Source organism: Chelmon rostratus, chromosome 22, assembly GCF_017976325.1.
Source record: "Chelmon rostratus isolate fCheRos1 chromosome 22, fCheRos1.pri, whole genome shotgun sequence".
Classification (NCBI taxonomy): Eukaryota; Metazoa; Chordata; class Actinopteri; order Chaetodontiformes; family Chaetodontidae; genus Chelmon; species Chelmon rostratus.
Genome location: NC_055679.1, coordinates 14,149,293 through 14,168,941, shown reverse-complemented (window position 1 = coordinate 14,168,941; position 19,649 = coordinate 14,149,293). Strand labels below are relative to the sequence as shown.

General features: G+C 41.4%; 1 protein-coding gene across 3 annotated transcripts in view; it reads left to right on the top strand.

The window, feature by feature from the left end:
• Positions 1 to 19,649, top strand: part of anks1b (ankyrin repeat and sterile alpha motif domain containing 1B) — a 225,274-nt gene that overhangs the window by 142,298 nt on the left and 63,327 nt on the right. For all 3 annotated transcript variants that reach the window (XM_041963585.1, XM_041963584.1, XM_041963586.1), the window contains one exon: positions 3,063 to 3,249. In XM_041963585.1, the coding sequence (XP_041819519.1) occupies positions 3,063 to 3,249 (187 nt within the window). The remainder of the gene's footprint in view (positions 1 to 3,062; positions 3,250 to 19,649) is intronic.

Below are 19,649 nucleotides of genomic sequence, written 5' to 3'. Positions count from 1 at the left end.
CTTAGAACACGATTCCTCAGTTTCACACAAAGCTGCGAACTTGTCAACTGAAACCGCAAAGTGCATCTCACCTCGTCTCAGGTGAGGAACTACATTTTTTTTTTAGCTAATGGGTGCGTCATTTATTAGCACCCAGGCATACACACACACATTAGTGAGGTATTAAATGGCGTGTTTTCCCGCAGGGATGCTGTTCCGGGCGGGGAAAATGTCTTTTGCTGTAGTTTAGTGAGGCATGGAGAGAACCTGCTTATTTATGTGTGTGTGTGATCGTGTGTCTGTGCTCGTTAATCCCCTTCCAATCGGCCATGACATGTTCATTAGCCTGCTGCCCGTTTGCATTGTTAACGCTACGCCTCAGCCGCAGCTACAGTGCACACGAGTGTTTTGTTGCATGTGTCAGTGTGTGTTTATGTGCATGTGCGAGCTCTTAATAAGCACGAGTACAGAGAGAAGAAGACGAAGCCAAATACACAGAGACAATGCAGAGATAAGTGCAGGAATAAAGAGATGCTTAAAGGATGAAGAGGAGAAGTGGAAGTTGCTATTAAACTCATTAAACATTAGATGACTCGCAAAAGAACACACACACACACACACACACAGAGCCTCAACCTCCCACTTTGAAACACTGCAGAGTCACATTACAGCAGTTCCATCACTCTGGGTTGATTGCTGTTTCATCTCATTTATTTTTGGGTCTTTTTTTGTTAGTTGTTCAGCCTGCGGCGAAGTAAACATTGCAGGTTCTGTATTCATGCAGCCGCATTGTGTGAAGTGTTTTGATGTTAGTATGTTTGACAGATTTCTTTTCCTTTTACTTGAACGTAGGTCAGCGATGCTTTTGATCACAGAGAGGTCATAAAAAAAACGTGTTAATACATGTTTTTGGCGGCAAGCTTGTGTAACGTCCCTCCCCTCGCCCTGTCAGGGTGACTCTCTGTTGGGCTCATACATCACCGTCCTATTCCCTGTTGCCCTTCTGGGCTGTTGTGATCTTGTTTGGTTGATGCATTGGTCCTTTAAACACCCCTGGTCTCCGCAGGATGCTGCTGCTTTGGTGCTATTCCCCACTGACCAGCTCTCCACTGTAAAAAAAAATAAAGAAAAAAGTCGATCTTACTGCTGTGTCTGTGCTGCACTGTCGTCTTTTTGAGCTGCTGAGGTTGCCTCATGTACTGGATTTCTCCATGTTTGGCCAAGTTAGCCAGCTTCATACTTACTGTACAAACATTAGAATGGTATCAATGTTTTATAACGCTGAAAGCTGCTTCTGGATAATTCCATTTCATATGAAGTTGTCATTCCTTCCTTCCTTGTATTGCTGACCTTCCTCTCTTTCCTTTTCCTCCTCTTTCCTGTATGTCCTCCTTCATGTCCTATTTAAAATTCTCACCTCTTCCCATCGTTGCTTTCTTCTGTCCTTTGTTCCTTTGCCTTTCTTCCTTCAGTGCTTCCACTGACTGACAGGGAGAAATGTTTTCATTCCTCCCTGTCCAATTCTTTGTATTTTTCATGCCCTTCTCTTGTTCAACCTATTTCCCCGCTCTTGTTTTTCATCTCAGTTTAGTTCAGTCGATCTGAAGACTCTTCAAAGACCAATTTGCGTGCACCGTGCATGGAGAAGAGCCGTCTCTCCTCCTCTGCTTTCATTTCCTTTCACGTCGTCTGCCCCCCCCCCCCCCCCCCCCCCCGTCCTCTTCCAAGGTTCAGCCATTGAGTCTCACTCAACACAGTGAAGGTCTCATGAAGGTGGCCTGTCATGCGTCTGGGTCTCAACATTCAGGATGTTGTTTTGCCTTTATGGTTCACAGTATTGATTCACTTTGCCTACGTCCTCCGACTTGTGGCACACGCACGCACACACACACACACACACACTCACACACACACACACACCAGCAGGGTTTTGACTGCCTGAGCTTTTTGTGAAGCATAGCAGCAGGTTGTTGAGAACTGCAAATGCCTCATTATGTAAGATGTGTTTACCAGATGCCAGTCTACAGTTTCAGTTGTCCTCTGCCTCGCATGTTTCTCTCTCTCTGTCTCACTTTCTCACTTGCTGTAAGCAAATCATTACCTCTCTCTCTCTCTCTCTCTCTCTCTCTCCTTACTTATGTCCCTTATCCCAACATTCAGGTTTTACATTACATGAAGCTTGCTGATATATCATATTACGTCACACACATGTTCAGGTGTCATAAAGAATAAAGAATAAGTCTGAATTTGAGAGTCATGCATGCAATGAATGGCTTTCCCTGTGATCAGGCTGCACAATAATTTGGATTTTCGAGGTAATCACTGGTTTTTAAGTCATAAATTCTTGTTGTGACTCGGCAGATGAAGTGAGAAAGTACACGTTGGACCTCAGCCAGTCATAGCTTGCATAAATACACATTTGCAGCTCATTAAGATCAAGTAACGGACGTTTTGTGGCCGTTACTTGAATATGACGACTTTTGGTTCATTTTGAACGTCAGTATCTGATCTCACAGCCGTCAATATATTATGAGCCGCGATCAAATTTCATACTGTGCAGGAAACACTTGTTTAAAAGAATACGACCCCAAATCACCAAGATGCCTGTTTGTATGGGACTAATATTATCACATGACCTCTGCGTTTGGTGAAATGTGGTTCAGAAATTTGAGATATATGACCAAAGAGGGATGTAATAAGAATAATGACCATTTATGATAGTGGAACTAAATACAGCAATATAAAATGAAATGCCACCAAGCATGTAATGGGTAGCACCATCTTTTCTCACAGGAAGTGCTTAATTGGCAGGCATTTTACTGTTTATTTGGTGTATTTCAGCCAAAACTCATCGCTCGTAAGTCAGAAGACTTGTCAGTCTTACAAAGAAACTAAAGCATTTGCATGTAATGTGTAAAATTAAAATGCAGCTAAAGTAAACAGGAGTGGATAAATCCACAGTGCAGTCAGTTCAGTATGAGAGGATATAGTTTCTGTATGAGCCCTCCAAAAACAATGTTCAAATCAAATCAAAACAATTCAGACTGACTGTTGTCCTTCTCTTCTTCCCTTCTCATTTCCAGCCCAAGCAGCGCACCTCTCTGTCTTCGTCCCTGGACGTCCAGAGGCCGGTCAACCACAGCTGCGAGCCCAGCGAGGTGAGCTCGTCCCTGGGCTACGCCAGCTTCAGCACCAGCCCCCCTGCCAGCCCTCCGCTCAGCCCCAACCAGGAGGACTCTGCAGGCTCCAACGACGACTGTCAGCTCACAGGTAACCCATGAGAGCGATGAGCGTTATAGGCCGCCTCTCGGCCAGAAGTGAGAGTGAGCATCGGCATCACATGCTGAAATACAGCTTGACCTCTGACCTCCCTGTGGAGGAGGATCAGCAGAAACACAAATACCTCCTCTCAGGGGAGAGCACAATATGAAAACTCTTGCCATTTGGTCTGCTGGGTGGACACAAGCAAAGCAATTAAATCAAAGGCTTTACAATTGCTGTCCGACACGTTTAAGTTTAAAGTGAGTGTTGTATATTATAGAGTTGCAAATAATAATTTCTAGCTAAATGTATCATTTGGTTGATGAAATGTCGAAAAATAGTAAAAAAAAATTATTAAATTTCTGAATTGATTATTTTTCTTTTGATCGACCAATCGTTTCAGATCTAGTCTGTTGTGTGAAATGAGTTAATCCAACAAATTTATAATCCCACATCTGTTCTGTTTATCAGCCATCTGGCGACTTGGTGACTGGTTTGGTTATGTCAGCCCAGTTCAGTTATATTATCAATGATGCATAAAACACAAATTTACTCTGAAAGTCAGAGTATTGAATGCCGGTATAATACCTTTGGCCTTGTGGCATGTTAATTTCTTGACTACTAGTGACCATCCCAAGGCTGCTCAGGCTTTTTATTCCTGGTGTTGAAGCTTCCTCATTCATTCTGCATTTGTTGCCTCAGTGCAGATGTTGTTTAAATTCTTCAACCTGGAAACTAAATGAAATTTTAATCCCCTTGCTCTTGGCCCCAGGAAATTGAAATCATATTTCTGCTCCTGTCATACTTGTGACCAGAGCCAAAAGGCAAACACCTTACAGACTAACAACAGATCTTGGAAGGAACTGCTGGACTAGGCGAGATATGGTTCAGAAGATGCTGGAATTGAGCCAAAAAAAAAAAACAAAAAACGTATGACATTAGTTCCAGGAATAATTTTTTAAATAGCAGTGCTATATTAGTGCCACCTGTTCCAATCCAAAGAGGTTTAAACAAGCACTAAGAATAATTCTTCAGGGTTTTGACCTTTACATAAAGTCATGTGGATTCGACAGATCTATGGCTGCACAAAATGATTTATTAATGATAAGACCTGCTGGTGTGTTTGCTAGGTTAAAGAGCATCAGGCCATGAAGAGAATTTCAGTGTTCAGCAAAGGGCTTGTAACATCAGAAGGTGCTAAAGCAAAGTTCACGTGGAACTGGATTCCATTAAAGTTGGGACGCTGTGTAAAACATAAATTAAACAGAATGTCATAACTTGCTAATCCTTTTTGACATATTACACAATACACTATTACACAAGTCCAAGGACAAAATATATTTAACCCCATCAAGTTCATTGATTTTTGTAAAAAATCTGCTTATTCTGAATTTGATGCAGCAACACGTTTCAAACAAGTTGGGACAGGAGCAACAGAAGACTGGGAAAGATGTGAAATGCTCCAAAAACACCTGTTAGGGACATTCCACAGGTAAACAGGTTGATTGGCAACAGGTGATAGTATCATGATTGGGTATGAAAGGAGCATCCTGGAAAGACTGATGGAGCGAGGTTCACCACTTTGTGAACACATGATTGGTTAAAGGATGTTCTTACATTAGCTAACAGTTTGTTTGCAATTGATTGCATTCTGTTTTTATTTACATTTTACACAGTGTCCCAATTTTTTTTAAATCAGGGTTCTAAATAGGTCCTAGAAGTGGCATAGTGCCCACATTCAGGATTACTTTAACTACTGTAGCTGGTAACCTAGCTGCTAGCACACTAGCCAGCCAGGAACATACTAGTACTTGTCAGTCACAATAGTGTTTGAAGCTATCTTGCTAACTGTACGTTAGCAACCTGGTTAGCTTGGTCGCTAACGAGACAGTAAATTCACACAGTTTGTTCAAGAGACCCATCCCTGTCTGATAACAAAACATTCCTCTTTTGTGGAACAGATTATAGTCAACAGAGGACGTTCAGTAAAAGAAGCCGGTGCTATTTACTTTCCCCCCACGAGCGAATCCACTGATCACTGTTATTCCTTTGAAATGAATTGATTTCACCCCAGAATAGTGTGACCGTCCAGAACACAGTTTTGACAAAGCCTCAACAAGCACATTGTTCTAGAGATTTAGTACTATTAAGTACGAAATTTAGTTGTTTTTCAGGTTTTGCGTTGAAAACGGGACGTTTTAAAGGGTTTTTGAGGTGAAAGCTATTCTTAACTTGTAAATTAGTCTTAAGTCTGACTGGGGATTAGGATGCAAACAAGCACTTTCAGGGGAAAACTCTACCGGATATCTTAAAAACTAGGCCCCAAGACATCAGGAAAAGATTCTCTCTTACTTTGCGTGGCGTCTCTTTGACTGTCAGACCAGATGAAACGCTGCTAGTTTCATCTAATGACATCCCCCTGCTGAGTTTAAAAGTTTCTCCTCCAAACGGAATATTCCATGTAATGAACGAGGTGTTTTCTCGTAAGAATCTCATAATGAGGGCAGTTAAATCTGCACATATGCACATTTCGGTACTGTTATTTAGGTTTACATAATAATAAGGGACAGAAATAAATTATGCAAGCATGTTTAGTATTCACATGCATTTTTCACGGTGATCATATATTTGTCAAACAATTTGATGAATTTCATGAGTTTCATGAATACTAAAATAACCACATTTTGATGTCTGTGGCCCCCATTCGCTAACATTATCCTCGTGCATTTTACAATTTCTGTTCATTGTCCCAGTAACCCACCAGTAACCCCATGCCACACTTTGGGAACCGCTGGTTTAACCTGTTGCGCTAGCTTCACATGTTGCCATAGTGATGAGATTCTTTGTTGTCATGGCGAAGTGGTGGCCTTGGTGATAGTTTACTGGTGACGTGGCCGTGAATGCTTTCTTCTCTCACCTGGGTTTCACTCCGACTGTCCCTCACTCACACCTGCTCCTATCAGGCTCCGACAGACGAGGCAGAGCAGGGGAAGTCGACCAGGCGGGAGGCAGTGCGTGCGTGCATGTGTGCACGTGTGTGTGCATGCATGCCTGTGTGTGTGTGTGTCATCCAGGAGCAGTTCAGAGGCCCAGCTAGGCTTTGATCTGTGTAGTGCCTCGAACGAAAAACACTCATTATCAATCCACAGGTGCATGCATACACACACATTCACAGATGTAAAACTGAATGAGACTTCTTCATCTGCTATTCTCATTGAAGCATCGCCACAGACTTTATTTAGCAAGAGCGTGTTATTTCCCTTTTGAACGTACATGCGAGTCTTGGGCCTGACAGTGATGTCTGACCGATGTCGTCTGAGGACAAAGACTGACAAGCAATTATCGATCACAGCTCGTGTTTTTACTTTCAACATGTTAGCTTAATTTACTGGATATCAGAGTAATTTTTGTGAATATTAATTATGGATACATAAGAATTTAATGACTTAGAAGATGCTCAGGCTTTAATACAAATGCTAGCGGCTGCTTTTCACAAGTCTGGTGTGAGTAGCAAGACTGATCGTTTGGATTTTATTAAGAACAAGTACAGCAATACTAGTACATCTTATCAGCACTGATACTCATTGGTACTCCTGGCTAATTATTTGAATAAAAGAGGGACATTTTCTGATAATGGCTGAAAATGAGCATCAAAGCCACTCATGTGAACTTAGGGGGGAGTAGACAGGCTGTACCAACTGTGGCACAGCAGCTGCTTTGTTCAGAAAGAGAGTTTGTGCTGTTTTGACCCATTGTTACCTGTATTTTGCACACAGCAGCTGTTAGACACATGCATTTTGCATCAGCTGTGTTTTTTGTTCCATTTTCTACAGTTAGCTAGCCTAAATGTTTGAGCATCTGATCCTGTCTGCCATAACTTGGTCACACTATGCTTACAAATGAGCCAATGTGGACACCACAGACGGAGAAAATGAAATGAGTGAATGATATTTAACTACTTATTGCAGCAGCGACTGCCTTCTCATCTGTATTTCAGCACCATTTTACCGCTGATCGTCAGTATCCATTTCTAGCGACCACCAGTTCATTTTAATTACAAAGAGTTTGTAAAGATGCTTCCCAAACTGTTGCTCTGTGCTTACAAGGTGCATTTTTGTTTTCATCATAGGTTGGAAACATGAAACGTGACTCACAACAAATCCAGTATTTCCGCCTTTGTTTTTTTCTTTTTTCTTTTTTATTGGAAGTAAATATTTGCTTCTGGGAAAACATATGGGCAAACATACTTCAACTTGAGGAACAGGAGGAGATCGTCCTCTCCATCTTCTCTGTTGATTTTAGTACAAAAACCAGGTACAAAGTACATTTACATGAATCGATAAATTCTAAAGCAATCATAGTGTCATATCACGTGTAAAAACACACTGTACAAGCACCACAGGGCATAATAGATACAATTTATAATGTATTTTAAATAAGTGTACATCCATTTGTTTCTCTCTCGCTCTCCTCGCCTGGAGCTCCAACACCAGGAATAGATTGGCACCATTTATATTTCCATTTAATTTTTTTCCTCCTCCTTCTTCTTCTGCTGCTCTGCTCATCCCTCCTGCTCTCTCTACTTATTAGCTTTATACGGCCCATTGTCGAGTTGCCATGGTAACAAGTGGCTTACAGAGAAGAGAGAGAGAATGAGAGAAAGAGGGAGTATGTATGTATGTGGATACAGAAGGCAAGGAGTCACAGAATTCAAAGGATGCCAGTGAAAGAGAGAGAGTGGGTGAGGGAGAGAGAGAATGGGGGGAGGAGGAGGGGGAGGGCCGATGAAGGAAAATGGAGAGAATGAAATGTGAGATTTCAGGGGGTTGGATAGAGAAATGAGGACAAGAAAGTGAAGAAACCCCCCCCCCCCCCCCCCCCCCTGCACACCATAAAAGGTATTTCCTTCCTTCCTGTCCATATCTGTCTCTCTCCTTCTTATTCCGCTCATTTTCCTCCTAAAAATCCTGAACCGCTCTTCGACACCATCCTAACATTTATAGGAAAAAATCTTCGGCCCTGCAGCAGAATGTGCAGGTGTCAGCCACCTGCGTGGGCAGTTGGATAAAGAGGAGGTCTATTTATAACCCGATCCGTGGCTGCTGCTGCTGTTGATGCTACGGAACTACGCTTTACGTAATGTTGGACAATGCTCGACAAGATATTCCCCCTGTGCCCTCGGTGCAGAGTGCCAAGTGCAATGCAGTGTTATGCAAAAACAGTGCAACTGTTGATGCAGTTGTCCTCCATGAATTATGCAGTGCCCCCTGCGACAAGTCAGTAACAAACAGGCACAAATCTGCAGGTCTGTATTTTTTCATTGGGAAGCTGTTACGTTGCTGAAATACTTCATAGCTTCTTGTACACACCACAATGCCAATGCAAGCACAATTATTGCTCATAATGCACTATTGTAGGTTACACATTGCACTGTGTTTGTGTTATTTTTAATGTAATTTAAAGAGAAATTCCAGTGTTATTCTAATGTTTTGTCGGTCATAATAAAATTTAAAGGTTCACTAATCATTATTTTTATATAAACAGTGGGTCAGGTGACTGCATGTAATGTGAAAGTGGTGATTAACCCAAGATTTTTAACCTTATTCTACAGTTCCCCTCAGCTCTGCGTCGCTTTTTAGCTTCTTTCAGCTCTTTTTTGTGATTGTACAGGCTGTTTTGGTTTGCTCTCAACCCAGCTGTGCACCACCTGGCCAGCCTCAAACTGCAGACAAAGTTTGGCAACTAGCTGGGTGACAAAGTGAAGCATCAGGCCTCAGGCCTTGGTGGTGATGGTGCTCAAGAAGTCCCTGTAGCTGTTGTTGGGAACTGCGGATCAATCAAGAATGAAACCTGTTTATTCAAATTGATTGGTGGGAGGAGGAGAAAGGTAGAAAACATTTAGCCATTTTCTTGTGTGTGCAGTATATATATGCAGGTATATATATATATATATATATATATATATTTACTTAGAGTTCAGTGCGGTTGTGTACTATTTGCGCACACTTACATTGAATTTATTAGGTACACCGGTGCAATCTTATGCAATCTGATACGAAGCCTTGCAATCTTTGAAGTTTCTAATCTTCTACCCTGCTCATGTTCATAAAAACGACAACACCTCCCTGATTCAGAGTGGGCTCACGGTCTCGCCCCTTCGGACATTGCCAGTCTTTGTAGTAAAACTCTCCAAATTGTAGCACCCTCAGAGATGAAGCTCTAATTACCAGCACAATTTCATTAATGAGCGGGATGGTCTTGATCACACATTCTGCGCGCTTGTATCATTTAGTTTTCACCTCAGGCAGTTGTGCTAACAAAAAAGGCTCAGACTGAAAGGCTTTTTCTGTGGTGTGTGTTTGATGGGGGGGGGTGGCTCTAGGGATGGCGGAGTTAGTCGGTATATGCAGAGTTTGACACCAGAAGACCGTTTCTACATTCATCTGCCAAAACTGGAAAGTTTCTCTGCATTCATTGAAAATCCAGTTATAAAGAGGCGGGCCTACATGCATGATTTGTGACCTCATAAATAGTTTGGAAGCCAATCCTGGTCCTGTATTCAACTTTTACAGTGTGATGTGGAAACTGGAAGCCTACAATGCACAAATACTGAGAATGAAGACATCTCCTGTAAGATAATAGAACTTTATTTGTGGAAAAACCATATCAGAAGCACATTATCAGAGTCGGAGTGCTTTATATACTCTTTAATGTGATCATGCTAGCGTGCTAAACTAAGACAACAAAGTGAACATTATACCTGCCTAACATCAGCACGTTAGCTTTGCCATTGAGAACATGTTTGCACGCTGATGTTAGCGCTCAGCTCAAAGCACCGCTGTGTCAAAGCACAGCCTCACAGAGCCGCTAGCGTGGCTGAAGGTGACGGTGACTCATGTTTGGGAGCTCTGAACACAAAGGAGGGCTCACACAGACTTCAAAACAGCAAAACAGAAAGTAACAGAATTCAGTCGGATGCGGAGAGAAGCTCACCTGGCTGTTGATCACATTCAGCAGCAGTGATGAGGAGAAAACAGCACCAGCTTTATGGAGCCTTTACTGCACTTTATTCTTATGTAGTGATCTGTTTGTCATGTTATACAGTCTGTATATACCGTTTGTAAACCCATCTCAATAGGATTTATGTTGTGAATTTGAGAAAGCAGCATAATTCTACTGTAGCTGATAGCAGATAACATGCTGGCACTACCTACAGTATATATTTAGGGTAAAATCTCCTTCATTTCTACATGGTGATTTGTTGATTCCTCTAATAAACCCACCAACCTGTGGCTTCAAATTCTTCTCAAACTTAGAAAAAACTCTGCAGTGCCTTAAAGAAATACCAGGATCCCAGTTTCCTTTATTGCCTTTCTTTATTTCTGCTTTTATACCACCATAAATAATAAAAATGAAAAATAAGACATGTACTTAATTGCATGATTTTTGGCGAACAGATTAGTATAAAAGTGTGGCCCCTAGAGGTCAGACTAAGAGGCAGTGGTTGTCGTGAAAGGCAGCTGTAATTGCCCAGTGCTTGTGTTGCTAACCAATTTAAACAGGGTCACACTGCTCCTCAATTCACTCACTTTCTTTATTACGATGTGCTTAGTCACAGGCTGCACTGTTACTGTTACAGTGACTACCTGTTAATGGAGGCTTTGATTGCATGTCCTTGAGAAAAACACTGAATTCTGCTTATTATTGGTTATTGTCGTGCGGGCCTGTTGCACCAGCTGTGTAGAAGTTTGAGAGTTGTGCAGGAGTTTTCTAACTTTGCACAATACACATTAATTAGAAGGTTTAAACTAAATTTTATGCCTCCCCTGAGCCGGTCAAGTCATTACTTAACTGTTGCAATGATGCAGCGTAAAAGACTCATGATGAAGGCACACATGTGACTTTATGCTGCAGTCACTTCAACTTGCAGTTGCCACTGATCATCAATTGGTTGCTTGCAACAGGAACTTGTAGCTGTTTAGGTGACTTTTGGAAATGTTTGTGTTATTTATGGCCGTATGTAGCCACCCTGATAGTATTAAACACGTTGTTTCTTCTTCATCTTCATCTTCTTCACTGTCATCTTAATGACAGTGAAGTCCTAATCCCAGTCCTGCTGTACAGTGTTATTTTCTTTCTAAATCTGTGTCCAAAAATCATTTCAAGGATTTCTATAACAAAATCCCTCTCTTTTCTCTGCCTGCGAAACTAAATATTTTTGATGATTCATCTTGAACTTGGGAGCAGTTACATAAATGTATTAAATCAAATGTATTTTGTGATGACGAGCCCGTCATGAAAACATGAAAACACACTTGGCCGTTAGCTGGTGGGGCTATGTCATAATAAGAGGTGAATGTTTGGAAAAAGAAATCTTTATTTATTTTCTCAAAGAATGTGTGGCATTCAGCTGTAACCCTCCTCGTCTTGATGTAAAAAAGTGGGTGAGGAGGATGTGGGTGGAGGTGAATAGTCCGACAGCTTCATATTGCGCTGTATTCACTAAGCAACATCCATTTTTTTTCACAATTAGGAAGATTTATAAAGACATAGACCCTGTCCAGTATTCTGTTTCACTCAGAAATACTTCACATTACTGAAGCCAGAGATGCTGTGTTTTCACTGAGGCTTTATTTTATAAATATATATATATATATATATATATTATTGATAGTTTGCTTTACAGGGACATGATGGAAAAGGAAAGAAAAGAAAAGTGATAAGTCTGTGTTACATTTCATATAGATCTGTGTTGACCATTTTGCATTTGCATTCCACACACTCAGCAGCATACTCACATTTGATCAGTGGCAACCTCATATCACATTAAACTCTCTCTCTCTCACACACACACACACGCAGAATGACGCTACTGAGAGGCCACCATCATTCCCGACTTCAGGAGACTTGAAAAATGGGTTACCGTGGGAGACGAGCCAGTTGCCGTGGCAATAAGTCTGCGTACTCGAAATCGGGAGTGGAAATGTGAATTCGATATCTGCAGGCCGGCCCTTCGCCGCCTTTCAGGCTGGGTGTAGATACGCACAGGCTATCACGCATGAAGTGATGCTCTCAGCAGTCAGTGTGACGCTAGCGCTGGTGTCACAGACCTGAGGCTAGGCTGCAGCATGCACACTCAGTCACAAATTGGGGAAAAAAAGTTCCTCCTCATCTGGAGACATTTTTACTCAGCATTAAATAAAGAAGAGTGAAGGAGATGAAGATTCGGGGTGATGTTTTCCTCCCTCTCACTTTCTAGACCTTGTTCAAGATTCGTGAACAGGTACATGAATTGATGAACAATTAATTTATTCAAAACAAAACAAAAATTGTTTAGAGTACACAATTCATAAGAAATTACATCATGTTTACCAGCAGTTATTAACCTGACAGTCAGGTTTCTTGCCCTTTAACCTCAGTGTGGGAGGTATGTGACAGGTATGTTCCGCATGTATATATGATGGGTTCAGAGTGTGGACATTTCCAACAACACTTGAAAGCAGCATTCCTACGGCTTTCACGTGTAATTCATTGATGTTTTGTCACCTTAACACTTTCTCAAATCAACGATTCAGACTTCAAACCATTTCCTGTCATCAATGCAAGCAGCAGCTCACCTGAGCCCGACAGCACCAGCTTGATGTGGGTTGGTTACCATAGCCTTGCACTAACCTAGCATTAGCTTAGCACCTGAGGCTCAGGGAGCTGATAATGATTTATCCAGGCCTGTGGCACTTAGGAAATGGACTCAGTCTTAAATCTGTGGGATGACTGACAGCTGAGATATTACTCTGTAGTTTTTAATAAGTCAGTGCTGCGCCACAAGAGACGGAGAGATGAACACGGCGCTATCAGATGTTCGGATCATCTCCCAGCCCCCCCTGCCACCACACACACACACACACACACACACACACACACAGAAAAAACATCCAACAACAAACAGTGTGTGTGGTGTTTATAGTGTTTGTGTGTCTGTCTGCATTCAGCTGCTCACAGTTCATTTTAGTAATTTAACTAAAAAAAAGAATGAAATGATAAAGGCAAGTCTGTTTGCGTAGCACTTTCCAACAACAAGGCTATTCAGAGGGCTTTACATAAAACAGGAAAGACATGAGGCAACAAAAAAGACACAAATAGGATTTTAAGAGTAAAAAAAAGTAAGTTAGCAATAAAAAGCTAAAATATAATAAAACAAATCAAACAATAAAATAGAAAGTACAGTGCAGCTACAGGGCAGTGCAATGTGTGAATGAATTATCCCAAATTTAACTAAATAAAATGCAGTGATAAACAAAGTCTAAGCACTGATTTAAAAGAACAGACTCGAAGCATATCTCTAGATCTTTTCTGGGAGTTTGTTCCAGAAATGAAGTTTGGCCCTAAACCATTCCGTGCCTCATAAACCAACGGTAGTATTTTAAAGTTTGACACACAGGAAACCAGTGTAAAGATCTGAGAACTGAAGTGATGTGATCGACTCACCTCACAGCAGCATCTGAATCAGCCTCAGCTGCCTGATCGACTTTAAAGACAGCATTGCTGTAGCCGACTGAAGATAGACACATGGACATGGACATGCTCTTTCTAAATCCTGTGACATAAATCCTTTAAATCTCGACATAGTTTTGATGCGATTTTGTCCATGTCTTAGTGTGGATGTCTGAGTTAATGACTCCACCAATGTTGCTGGCCTGGTTTGTGGTTTTGTACTGTTAAACGTTTAACTGGGGCGAGCCCTGAATTTTGATCGTTCTTCTGTGCCTCCAAAGGGAATTTCTGTTTTATCTTTGGTTACCTGGAGGAAATTTTGGCACATCCAGTCATTGATTTGTTGAATGCGTTTGACAATAGTTACCTGGTGATACTATTATATGAGTGTGTGTTGTCTGCATAATTATGCTAAGATATTTTGTTGTTTTCCTAAACTGTGTTGTTGGGAGAACGTAGATGTTGAACAGAAGAGGCCCGATCATGGAGCCTTGGGGAACACCACGCCATTTTTGTATGCTTAGATGTGTAATATACTAATTGATGCAAAGTAGTCTCCCTCCTTCAAACAGGATTCAAACCAGTTTAATACTGTGCCAGAAAGTCCCACTTAGTTTTCTAGTCTGCCTATTATGTTGTGCTCGACCATGTTGAACGCACCACTGAGATCTACAAATACAGAGGCAAGAAGTCGTTATTCAAGACCTTAGCAAGTGCTGTGGTGTGGTCAAAATCCTGACAGGAAAACATCAAAACAACTGTTTCTAACCAAGAGGGCGTTAAGCCATTGAAAAACAACCTTTTCAATGATTTCATGTAAACGTGGGAGCTTTGATATGGGCCTGTAATTGTTCATTAATGAGTTGTCGAGATTTTTTGTGGCTTTATAACTGCAGTTTTCTCGGCCTGTGGGAAAATCCAAGAATAAAGAAGTGTTGACAATTTGCAGAAGATACCAGGCTGTTAAGAGCAAGCAGCAGGCAGCATGAGGAGGATTTCAGAACAATTTCTTCCAAGTTTTTTCATTTCTGATAGGAACAAACTGTGCAATGCTAATTGGATTGGTTTCAGGTGGATGTAAGGACAATGCAGACCCTACAGATATGGAGGAACTGTCTAATTTTCCCTATTTTGTCAGTGAAGAATGTTTATTTATGGCAAGACTTGGTGGATAATAGTTCAGAGGCTGAAGGAGGGGTCTATCAGCCTATCAACAGTAACAAATAAGGCTTGTGCATAGAAGTTTTTTTGGCAATGATGTCAGAAGAATGGCTGCTTTGCATTTCTCAGTTCAAAATAAATGCAAACTCTGTCTTTGTAATGCACCTGGAGATTGTTTTTGGCCACCTGCGTTCTGCTTTTAGACAGATTAAATTTTACCAGCGTGGGATTTCTCCATGATGGTTACATGCTTTGCATTAGTAGGAGCATCAGCACCAATAACATTTTTAATTTTTGGACTGAAATCATCTACAAGATCATTGACTGAGACCCAGGTGGGAGCAGGTGTGGAAGAGAAAGCCTGAATGAATAATTCACCGGTGTTCTCAGTGATATACCGTTTTCTGATTAACTCTGAACATTTGTGTTCTCAGGTATTAATATCAGACTTGATAAATTTGCAGAATTAGTTGAGTGCATCTTGTTCATTCTGCTATTTTTCAAAACATGAAGCGCAGAAGACAATCCTGCTGCTGGGCCACTGTATGAGACAGCAGGTCCAGGCCCAGTGTGAAAGAGGAGGCATACTGGGGGTAGCAGGGCAGTTACCCACCATCTTATTAGTGAATCCCAAAGGTGGTGAGGCAGCGGAGAGGAGAGAGTGACGGGAGGGGGAAGTATAATCCATGAGCTGGTTGCCAACACGGTCACACTGAGGCTGTGATGTTCTGTTTTGAGGCTGCTGTGCATCAGGGGGGATCATCTTAGACCTGGACGATGTGTGTCCATCAGTACTATGACTACAGGTCTGCTCCTGAGACACCTTCCTACATCTTTTCTGCACAAGAGTTAATTTTTAACACTATTGCACATTAATAATAGTTTTGTGGCTATAATATTTATTTTAAAAGGTATTGAATATGTTATGAGTGAGAGTTGTTGTAATTTCAAGGGTCCTGTTCTGCTTCTGTGTGGAATGAATGGCTTTACTTTGACAGATCAAGCCATACTCCCGTCTCCCCAGTTTCTTTTTCCTCCCTTTTTGACATATAACCTCCAGCTCTGTATCTCTTTCATTTCTCTCCCTCCTGCCCCCCTCCATCATTCAATCCTTCATTCTGTCACTCCCTTATTTCTCCAGCCACTTTCCTGGGCTCTCATTCGCTCCTCTGTCTCTCTTTCTGCCTGTCATTCACTGTTATATGCTCCCCACCCGCCCGCCCCCTCACTCTCCCTCAGCCTCGCTGCCATTCGTCAAGCCGCCTTCTTTTCGGTTTTGCGATATTGCTACAGTTTGCCTCTCCATAACTCTCTTGCCCTTCCATTTAAACTCTGTTTTCTATTCAGTCAAATAGCCTCCTCCGCCATCTTTATCTCTGCTTCCTCTCCCTCTGTTGCCCACTCCCTATCGCTCCCTCTATTTCACCTTTTCAACCTCCTCCTCAGGTCTTCTTCTGTTTTCCGTCTGTCGATCCTGAACGCTGGCCAAGAAGGCAGCAGTGCTGACCACTGCTGCAGCAAACATTTATTAACGAGCAATTAAACACGTCTTTAAATCTTGCGGCATGTGTGAAAGGAAAGGAAAATGGATTCACCCTTCTCTTATAAGGGATATATAGTGTATATTTTTCTCTTTGCAGATCCATCTCCCCTCTTACCTTCTGACCACTGCGTTAACATATTTTTTCCACTTTCCTCCCATTTAATCTTTTCCTGGATTTAGCATCTGAAGGACTTCATAGAGTGAAGATGCTTAAATCGCTACTCTGAAATTAAATCGTACTTCTGCAAAGTCGCTGCTTGCAGAAGAAATTGAGAAAATAACTTTGGAAGGCAAATGTGGTTAAAGACCAAACTGTCTCAATGCAATATGACATACTAATTTGAAGCAGGTTATATAATGTGTTCACAGAGTAAAGGAACAAATTAAGTATAGATATGATGAATTTCAGGATTAAAAAAAATATTTCCTCAGTCTTTAGGCTGCACAGTAGAGAGGAACAGAGTACATACTTATATTGTGAACATTATGTTTTTAGGGAAAAATCATGGTGCGGGTTAAAATGAGCACTTCATTGAGGATATCATGGTTACTGCCATAAACATCAGGCTAAAGTTATAGAATGATTGTAGCCAAATTGAAAAATAACGATAACTGTCTGCTTGAAAGGAACAACAGTCTCCCGGACCATTGTAACCCCCATCACCTGACCTGCGTCTCTTGGTCCCGTCATATTTACTGTGGCCACTAGAGGGCTTTGTCACTTGAACGTAAACTAATGTTTTGGGACAATTGCCGAAACGACTGATGCTGCAATTCTTTACGGGATCAATTTTTCGTAGTTTACTCTTTTTCCATTTAGTATTCTAATTATTATCTAATAGAAACTTGGCTGACAGGTGACAATTAATCATTGGAACAGCCACTGCCAATTAAACTGAACCGAAAGACAGGAAAATGTATGTTAACAGATTTAATTCTTATTTTGGTGATACTTATTTGAGTGCTTAATGTTTATTTGTTTTTTTTTTTAAATATCTACTTTATTATCATCTTACATGCATTTCATGTATACCCAGGAGTGATACATTTCAAGTAGTTTATCTATAAATAGATGACAGTATAGTAGAATAGATGGTGTTTAGGCACATTGAATAAAAGCTCAATTTCAGATCCAATTCTCTTCCACCCACTCTCTTCTTCTCTGCCTGTCTTCCTCTAATAGGTGGGTGGTGGGAAGATGTACACAGCTTAAGGTTTTGCCTCTCACACTTTATCAACTTGAGGAAATGATGACTTCAGACATCACTGCATCAGTCAGTCAATCAATAATTTTATTGATAAATCAGTCTATTGTGGAGGCATCTGGTGATACTCATGGATTCTTAACTTTTAAAGCTTTATATACATGTGAGAGTAATATTGAGACACCTCTTTATTTATTGCCCAAACAAACACACACATTTCTGCTGCTGTTTGTCTTGAGATGAACACAACTTATCCAAATACCGATGAGTCTCTGGGCGGAGCGGCTGCATGCCACAACGTGTGTGTGTGTGTGTGTGTGTGTGTGTGTGTGTTTGCGTGCTTGTTCCGCAATAAAAAATGCAGGTATGCAGAGTGATGCCGCTGCTGTTCCACCATCTGAATGAGGTCGGACGCAGGTTAGGGAGTTAATATAAACGTGTAAACTACATACAGTATGCTTGTCCCGTAGTTTGACCTGGTATTACCTTGGATGCCCAGGTAAGAAACACGCACACACACTCACACACACACTCACGCACACACAGAGGGCAGTCAGTGAGGCAAAGCTGCAGAGCGATCTGTAGGCTCAGAAGTGGATCAGTGATGAATGTTGAAACAACACACAGAGGAAGACTATTGATTGTTTGCAGGGGAAGAAGAAGAGAAACAGGACTTTCCTGCTTGAGTTGAGCCAAATTACACTTCTGCAGTGTTATCCATCCTGTAATTTGGCCGGCACAAGTTGCCAGTATGTCAATATTCTCATCAGCTAAACTGATGTTGAGTTTATTTCTCTATCTTTACCTGAAAAAAGTTTTTCCAGAAAACTTTTAAAAAAATATTGCCATAAGTTTACTTCTGCACTCACATATATATATATCAGCTCTACCTCTGTAGTGCTTCTGTTTTTTCTGTCTAGACACACACACACACACACACACACACACACACCTGCTGATTTGATTGCTGTGTTTATCAGCCTTACACTTTTCCCTCGCTCTCCCGAAGGCCGAAGACACTTAGCGGCCCAAAAACTGGGAGAGATGCTGGCGCTGGGGCTCTCTGTTGCCATAGCAACCAACAGGCTCACCTGTTGCCAACAGTTCTCATCTTTAAAAAAGAAGAGAGAGAGGCATGGAGAGAGTCATCAAGGATTGCAAAAAAAGACAGCAGGGATGAGAGAAGCATGTACAGAAAGAACAGAGTGTAAATGTAAAATATAGTGTTGAACAGTATCAGTACCCTCATGGTGCAGTCAAAATGTAAGAATTGTTCGTGTTAATTCCACCTACCAACGTTGCACTGCTTTGTTAATCTCTAAAAATGTACCTTGTGTGTTTTCACTGGGCTTTCACAGAAATAGATTCACTGACACATTGCCAATGGCCAGTGCTGCTGATAATGGTCAGAGTGTACCAATCACATAGAAGACAATGAAGGCAAAAAGAGAAGCGCTGAGGACAAATGTCAACACACTGTGTTTTCATGCTGATCCCTTTGCCAATTAGCCACTATTTATCCTGTGAAATGTTGAGGATTAGTCATAACTAAAGAGCTTTCAGCTTGTGGAGGAAATAATGACAATGTCCGTCGATGTAACGCTCGAAGATGAGTCATGTTTTCAGCCCTCGTTACCTGAAGACTGTTAATGGGTGTTTCGTACTTTTAAAACACATCAGACTGTTAAAGGTGCAGCAATATTCACATTTCAAATGATACGAAATGGCTCTTTATTCAAGGACTGGTGTTCATATTCTTCCACTTTCTCCCACTTTTGTTTCTCCACAGTGAGAGGAGCGCGAGCATCTTCTGTTTTAATCACCCTGAATGATGCTGGTTAGTCACTCTTATGTGAGTGACTCTGGCAGACTTAGATTTTCTTATGCAAATCTGTGCTCACATTATGTAATTGTTTCATATGGAAATGTGGCCGAGGACAGTCATGAAGTGCTAGCCAAAACTGGCTGACAACAGAGACTGTGTCTGTGTGTATGTGTGTCTGTGTGTG